The sequence below is a fragment of the Cannabis sativa genome, chromosome X, assembly GCF_029168945.1.
Source record: "Cannabis sativa cultivar Pink pepper isolate KNU-18-1 chromosome X, ASM2916894v1, whole genome shotgun sequence".
NCBI classification, from domain to species: domain Eukaryota; kingdom Viridiplantae; phylum Streptophyta; class Magnoliopsida; order Rosales; family Cannabaceae; genus Cannabis; species Cannabis sativa.
Window position 1 is genome coordinate 62,609,965 of NC_083610.1, and position 8,433 is coordinate 62,618,397.

Here is an 8,433-nt window from a genome sequence, read left to right on the forward strand (position 1 = left end):
AAGGCTTGTATAATATTTTACAATGGTGTTTACAAGAAAATCCTAACTCTGCTCTTTCTGCTTCTCTTGAGGAAGAAGAAAGCTTAAAGTAATTTCAGCAGAACTTCGACTATCTTTTTTTTTATCCCCCTTTTATGTGGAAATGAAGGGGTATTTATAGGCTAAATTGCAGGTATGAACATGCCCATGACCCGCCTAGGGTTTCTGTAAAAAGCCCATTGTTTGGGGTAAAATACATGTAAATAACTGACTGTTGGGCCCCGAAGAAGGTTTTTGCTCGTGTGGAGAGGCAACTGGACAATTGGGACCATTGTTGGTATATGACACATGTCGCCAAAAGGTTTCACCTTGAAAAGAAGATGCCTAGACAAACCTTCAAGCAAAAAGGTATATTCAAAGGTGGGGAGCGTGCACTACCATGGTATAATACAGGAGACAAGATCTGATCATGTGTCAGAAAATGTATAACTGTCGTTGGAGCAATTTGGGTCTCTCCTCATGGTAGACGTCTGGCATCCTCTGAGCGATTGGTGTCCGTGTTAGACTCTTTGAGTGCCTTCCAAGTGTCTCTTGGAGATATGTTAAGCTTGCTCTTCTCTAGGTTCCGGAGAGATGGTAAGGCCTCCGGGTCTCGGATGGCGGTATGCTGTGGGACAAGTCTCCATGTAGCTATCGAGCTTAGTCTTTTCCTGGAATTGCATAGCTTCTCCGTGATCCTGGCTAATTATGGGAACTTAATTAGTGATTGTTTAATCTAGTGCTTCTCACTTTATGCCACGTGTCCTTTTTTCGAAAACACGGATAACACATACTAATACAATCGTGATATTTCAGGCCAATCAATCGGGTTTCCACTGTTGTCGGACCTAAAAGTATGTTTTTCACAAATAGCATGCATATCATTCATATTTCTAATAAAATCTCCATAATTAATAAATGACGCTTAATTTGCCCATTTCTTAAAATAAGCAAATTTTCACAGATTAACTTAGTAAGATTATAATGTCACTCAATTTATTCTCCTGATACACATATACACATATTTCGTAAAATATGCTTTAATTAATTATAATTAATTTCTAGGATATTACACCCTAAGTACTAAGGGAACTCTTTACGAAATAGTTTTAAGAATTATCAAGTCTTGTAATTTCTAGCAAGTGCTTGTTGATAGAAACCTAGGTTACATAAATGAGCGTTTTAGACCTCTTAATATAGTGTTTATGATTCCACATTTGGTATCACACACTCAATGGTTGTTACAAGTCATAATTTAGCAGTAAATGGAGATTAGAACGTTGGCCTTGACACTAGAAACGCCCCTATTGAACTTCCAACGTTATGTAACATTTTTACCCAAAAAGATTCTTGCTCCAAGCAACAAGCAATAACATTTTTTTTTTTTGATAAACAACAAGCAATAACATTGAACCTCTCGAGATACGTCACATAACGTCAAAAAACTCCATGCATTGATTTAGGTAACAAGTCGCCCAGTACTTGAAGACATGTCGCCTCGGACAAAGTACTTGAAGACATGTCGCCTCGGACAAATTTCGCACACCAACTTTAAGTTTTAACTCCCCTCTTCTAACCAACTCAATCTCAAACATCCCAATGATCATTTAAACAATATAAATGAATATTGTAACAATTTCTAACACATAGAAACGACACCATTTGATTTTATAACTCCCACATATAATTTATTCACATAATTACATATTATCAAATATGATATTATAATCCCTTACAAATCTTCTATTCAAATTTGTAACTTCTCTTGTTATAATTTTTATTTGTTTATTACATTATATCTCATATAAGATTAACATCCAAACATTTTAATATATATTATTCTCATAAAAATATATTAAACTATCTATTATATTATCAAATAATATAACACCTTCCAGACCAGAGCTTCCATAAGTAGCCATCCAAACGTTTCATTCCAGAGTTAAGCACACCGAACATATACCTCTGGAGACACCTAGAGCATACCTTTCCGAAGGTGGCATGTGTCCTCATGGGATGTCCTTACAGACATAGCCCTCAGGGGGGTGTCCTTCTGCACGAAGCCTTTGGTAGACTGTCCTTCCAAACGCCTTTAACTTGCTTCTCAACATTTGCTAAATTTTATGGATAACAATAGAAAATTGATCTAAAAGTGAAGATCCGTCATTGCAGACATAATGCATGCATTGAAGAGAATAAGAGTTTACAGTAGGATTAAAAAATGGGTTTTAATAATGTATCTAACTCAATTTATTGTCCAAATACAGTATAATTATTTTTTTAACTAATTAAAAAATATTTTTCAAATTTAAGTTAATTGACTTTTAGTAAATAATAATTCAGCTCCTAAAATTTATAAATTGCTCACCATGAATACTAGAATCAATTATACATCGAAGAATGAATTCGAAGAGAAGTGGAACTCAAGAAATGAAGATTGGATGAGTTTAGAAGAATGATTTTCAGCGTTTTCGAAACAATAAAATTAAAATTATATATAGAAAGAAAGGTTTATATATCATACATATCCCTTAAGATAATTACCCTCTTAGAGAAACTAACCATCTCGACACTCTAATTTTGACTTACAAGCAATCATCACCGTTTGAGTTACCATTACCTCCTCTCCGACTTGCCGTTGTATTCTTCAATATCTGCATACAAAACATTTACAGTAATTTTATTGCATCTTCTTATAAATATTTAATGTAAGTAGTATGTAAAATAATTGAATAATTTTTTAATTAAAACTGACAATCTGACACGCTTACTCACACGGTTTATCTAAAAGGCTAAAACCTAGTTGAGCTTTTCCTTTATTTTCTTTCGGGGACTAGAAGCAAATAATAGTAACTTTTTATGTTTTGAGGGGGTACCCACGAGAAGTTTGATATAATCATTTGATCCATATGATTATAAGGCTCGTAAAAATGTAAACTAACTTTAAGAATTGCTACTAGCAGTAACGAATTCAGAATTTTTGATCTGGGGGCTTAAGTGTTATAAAAATATTTAATATTTATTTTACATTAAAATTATAACTATTTTATGGGAGCTTTTTACTATTTTGTTGTATAATTATTTAACTAAATAGAAGATATTTAATTTTTTTTCACTGCACTCTTATTACTGTGTCCGTCTCTGGCTACTAATGTACCACCTTAAAGTATATCTCATTGTAATTTGATGACCATTAAAAGATATCGCTAACAATTCATAAAATGTTACAAGTAGTGGTACTAGATACTATTAATGTATAACAATATGCAGGGCTGGCCAGAAGCCGTCCAGAGAGTGAATCAACGGGGCCTAAGCCTTAGACATCACAATTTTGGAGTTCTCAAACAAATTAAAATTGATATATATACATATACAAGAGGTATAATATATAAATATTTAATTTAATTAATTGCATGAAAAATATATAGCACAAGTGATAAGTGAATTGTTTGTTGACATTGGGGTAAGGGTTTGATCCCTCCCTTCATCACCCTTCAGTTATTTTGTTCCATAAAAAAAGAAAAAAAGGTAAAAGGCCTTGTAGCATTTCAAAATTATAATTAAAAGAAGAAATTATAAAGATAATAATAAATAAATTAAATATTTTAAAAATAAATAATAGTATTATAACTTAAATATTTGTATTAAATGTATTAAAGTTTTTTTTATTTTTAAAATATTAACGATAGTACTTTTCATAATGAATAAAATATATATTTATTATATGTTTTTTAAGATATATATATATATTAAAAAAATATAATTTTAACACATTAATTTTTTTTTTAAAATATACTAAAATACATAACATTTTAATCGAGACACTTCTAATAATAAAATGTTATTTTATCGAGTTAGCTTCCATTACAAAATAATTATTTATTACTTATAATTAAAATTAATATTATATTAAAATTTAATTAATATATATTTTTAATTTTTTATTAAAAAAATAAAGACCTCCTTTCAAATTTAGTCTTAGGACTCTTATCACTTTTAAAACGCCCTGACAATCTGCGTCGACTTTAGACAAGTAACGATGATATAAATCATAGGAATAATTACATAAGGTACTATTTATTTATTCACTTTTAAAATAAATAATTTATATATAATATAAGGAAGATACAAAAAATTAATATCTAATGTAATGTAAATCAATTTTTAAAACTACATTTTAATTGCGCGCCTCACTTTGAGGCGGGAAAAAACACACTATTGTGTGTGCCTCAGCATGAAGAAGAGAGGTGTACGCCTCAACTGTGAGAGGCGGTCAAAAATGGTGTGAGGCACACACCTCAAATAAAAAACCAATTTTAGGGTTTTTCTTAGCCCATTTTCCTTCAGCAATTTAAAAGAAAGCCTAATAATACTTAACTTAAAAAAGGTCCAATAAAACACATTAAAAACCCTATAACACCCAAACGAATAACTAAAAAAATGTCAACTGAAAACTAAACCTAGACAATTTAAAATTAAAGAACAAAGAAGACATATTTTCTAGGTTGATATTTCAGGAGTAACTGGAAAAAGAAGATTTATGCTTATCTTGAGTGTAATTATTGCAAGCAAGTTATTAAGGGTGGTGTGACAAGATTGAAACAACACCTTGCTCAAACTAGGAAAGATATTAAACCATGTCTCGAGGTTCCCAAAGAAGTAAATGATGAATTTGTGGAGCACTTGAAACAAAAAAAAAAATTATCAAAGCATGTGAGTCAAATGAATTTTTAAAAAATAGTTGGGTCGGGTAATTACTATTCTCAAAAAGATTTTGCCCCCATGCCTATTAGAGGTGTAAGAAGCCCAATGGATAGGTTTATGGGTAGTGATAATGGAGGGACAACAACTGAACAAACTCAAATAACTCCCAAAAATGAGAAAAAAATTGCATAATAAAGTTTGCATGGACATTGGGAGGTGTTTCTTTAAGAATGCTTTGCCTTTTTACTTGGCTAAGAGTCCTTCTTTCATCAATATGTGTCGCTCAATTGGAGATTTTGCGAGGGGATTGAAAACTCCTAGTATGTATGAGCTTAGAACATGGATATTGAAGGAGAGGATGAATACTTCAAAAGCTATAGTTGAGGATATTAAGCAGCCATGGTCACTAACGGGAGTTTCAATAATGTTAGATGTTGGTCAGACATTAGAAACCGAAGCATAATCAACATTTTAGTTAATAATCTCAAAGGCACTATGCTTCTTAAAAGTATTGATGGTTCTTCATTTAGTAAGGATGCACAAAGATTATTTAAAATGGTGGATAATGTCAATGAAAAAATTAGAGAGTATCTAGTTGTTCAAGTGGTCACTGAAAATGCTAGTGCCTACAAAACGGCAGGCAAATTGTTAATGGAGAAAAGAAAGCATCTATATTAGAATCCATGTCCAGCACATTATCTTGGTTTGATGCTTGAAAGAATTGGTGAATTGCCACAACACCTAAATGCCTTGTCCAAAGGAAAAACATCGAGCAAGTTCTTTCACAATAATCAATGGGTGTTAAACTTGACAAGATAATATTACAAAAGAGATATTATAAGACCTACTACTACAAGATTTGCATCTGCATTTCTTACATTACAAAAGATACATCAAGTTGAAGAGTAGGCAACTTGTCCTTGGGCATCTACAGCTAATGGAGAAGAGGCAAGATACATGGTTTTGAAAGTCACATGTTTTTGGGCAAGTGCGTCTTATGTCATATTTAAGACCACAAAAGCTTTAGTTGAACTGTTAAGGTTAGTTGAAGGTGATAAAGAATCAACTATGGGTTATCTCTACAATGTTGTTGATGCTGAAAAGTGGTCAACACCAGCTCCCTAAATTAGCGAGATGAATAATGACTGTAAGTACATAATTTAAAGAGACAAAATTTATAGTATTTCACTCCCCATGTCACGATGGTAACGGACCTACGTCTACTTTGATATTTTTTTCTCATGGGATAGAATTACAGAAAAATAGCTAAATGCTTAAGCTCTAATTGTAAGAGAGAAAAATTAAAGAGAAATGCTCTAACCTTAAGACTACTTTTTTAAATATGAAAAATGAGCTAGATGAACTCTCCTTTTATAGGTGAAAGAAGCCCTTAAATATAGGAAAAAATAATTCAAATATGAAAAAATTTAAATTGGCTAATTTTGACCGTAGATGATAGTCTAACGGTCAAAATTAACTTCTAAGGTTAATAATCAATTTTTTGAGCCCGAGTCACAGCGGGAGAACCCACTTTGAGTAAGTCAAAGCTTATTTTTGTAACGCCCCTTGGGGTGAAATTTGAGGTTGATAACTTCAAAATTGCGATTGAAGTGTGAGACATGACTTGATAGAGCGTTGAAATAGCTTCGAAACGCAAGTTGAATGGCGTCAATCAGATCAATATGGAGTGAGTTATAATCGTTTTACAGAAGACAGTTCATAAATCAGCACTCAGGTTGACATTCAGCCCCCAGGTTGACGTCATATGTCAACCTGGACGTTGTGTAAGTGAAAAAAACTTCTAGGGGATGTACTTTATGATGCCTAAGTGATATTTAGACATCACTTAGACGATTTTTATGCTTTGGCAAAGCTAGTCACCATTTCTCAGAGATGTTGCTGTTCTGCTCAATTGAGAGTCTCAGATCTCTTCATTTCCGAATGGTTTTCCCATGTTGGAAATGAGAAATGCAAAGTTGTGAATTTGCCTTCTTAACTTCATGGATCTCAATTATTGTGAAAAACTAGACGGACGGTCGAGACGGAATTAAAATCAAATAAGCAGTATCCAACGCATCATGCCATTTGTCAACCTGGGTGTTGGGTGCTTATTTCGAAGCTTTCGGGATGTCGTTTTGATACTTCCAAGGTTCTAGAACTTAAGGTTCTAGAACTTAAGGACAAGGTCTCTTAATCGGAAGGGATGGCGATTTGGAATAGCTTTAGTTGGACTTTATCATTAAATAAACGTTTATACCTAAAAGTATGGGCGGACCTATATAGAAACGAGAGGAATAAAAACTGTGAAAAAATATATATGTATTTTAATTAATTATAATATATATTTGTATTAAATGTGATAAATATAATCATAATATTAACTTAAGATTCATTAACTTATTTTACATATATTATAAAAGTGTAAGTTCAAATCTTAGTAAAAGTATCTTTATTTTTAAAATTTACTTTACTTTTTATCAAAAAAAAAAAAAAACAATATGCCAAAAAGCCCTTGGTCACAAAACATAAGAAAAATATGAATGAGGAAGATAATCGTAATAATGGGGATGGATGGACATACATGTCTAAGCATCTGATTCTCATTCTGCAGAGTTGAGAGCTTCTCTTCAAGCTCTGAGTTCTTTTTCTCCAAATCTTTCACTCTGGTTTCTAAATCGCTCAAGTATGCCTTCTTCCTCTCTCTTGCTTGTTGAGCTGAAACCCTGTTTCTCAGCAATCTTAACAAGCACAAAATCAAAATGAGAAATCGTTATATCCAAAATGTCACCGACTTTATATTAATAGATTAGTGAATTTTAAATAGAATGGGTTTACTTAGTTTAGTTACCTCTTAAGCCTCTTGCTTTCTTTGTCAGCTGGGTTTCTTCCTCTCTTCCTCTGGCCCTCTCCAGTGACTTGAACCCGGTCTGAACCGGCCACTGAACCCGTGTCCCGACCCGAAGCCGACGTTCCAGCCGACTCACCGCCGATTTCCGGGACTCTCCTGATCTCCTCATCACTTTCCATAGCTAAAAATGTTGAAGCCAGCCAATAAAGCATGAGCTAATTTTCTCTAGAAATGCGATTATCAGAAATAATTTTTATTTTTTTTCTTTTCTGAAATGATAATGGATTTCAGTTATTTGATCTATGGTAACACTTAATAAGATTTACCTATTATTCTTTAACAAATAGAAAAATCGTACCTTCTTTAACTTCAACATGAAGAGCAGAGCTTGAAGATCTTTCACTACTCGAAGGTAGAGAGCTAGCTGCCATTGAACTCGTCGCCTGTTCTTGCATTTCGCTAAAAACTAGAGAGAGAGAGAGAGAGAGAGAGAGAGAGAGAGAGAGAGAGAGAGAGAGAGAGTCACGGCGGATTTTGGAAACGAAAATGTTAAAAAAGGGCGGGATATCAGTGTTGGGGATAGTTAAGATCGGAGAGAGTGTGCCGTTGATTTGTTTTGTAGATCGATGGTTCGGCAAGTGGGGAACGTGGAAGAATACGAGCCATAAAAAGTGGGCTGAATCAAAGGCTACGAGGTAAAGATCGTGGTTGATTTTTGATTGTTCGATGTGTCTCAATCTAACGGTTAGAATTTAGATACAATAGACTGGGACCACAGTATGTGCTGGCTGAAAGTAATACTGTTTTTGGGTTTTCGGAAACTATTATATTGACGACATTGCCACCATGCAATTTCTAATCTC

At 33.2% G+C, this 8,433-nt stretch overlaps 1 protein-coding gene across 2 annotated transcripts; it reads right to left on the reverse strand.

Moving 5' to 3' along the window:
- Positions 1-1,759: 1,759 nt before the first annotated feature.
- LOC115711038 (transcription factor HY5) lies at positions 1,760-8,163 on the reverse strand. Of its 2 annotated transcripts, XM_061105389.1 has the most exons (5): positions 7,929-8,157; positions 7,571-7,751; positions 7,304-7,460; positions 2,563-2,672; positions 1,760-2,132 (listed from the first exon to the last, which is right to left on the reverse strand). In XM_061105389.1, exons 1-4 carry the CDS (start codon positions 8,023-8,025, stop codon positions 2,604-2,606), a joined length of 504 nt encoding a protein of 167 aa, XP_060961372.1. In that variant the 5' UTR covers positions 8,026-8,157; the 3' UTR covers positions 1,760-2,132; positions 2,563-2,603. The 2 variants fall into 2 exon arrangements, with proteins under 2 accessions (XP_060961372.1, XP_030495238.1); XM_030639378.2 differs by lacking the exon at positions 1,760-2,132 and having other exon boundaries at positions 2,442-2,672; positions 7,929-8,163.
- Positions 8,164-8,433: the final 270 nt, after the last annotated feature.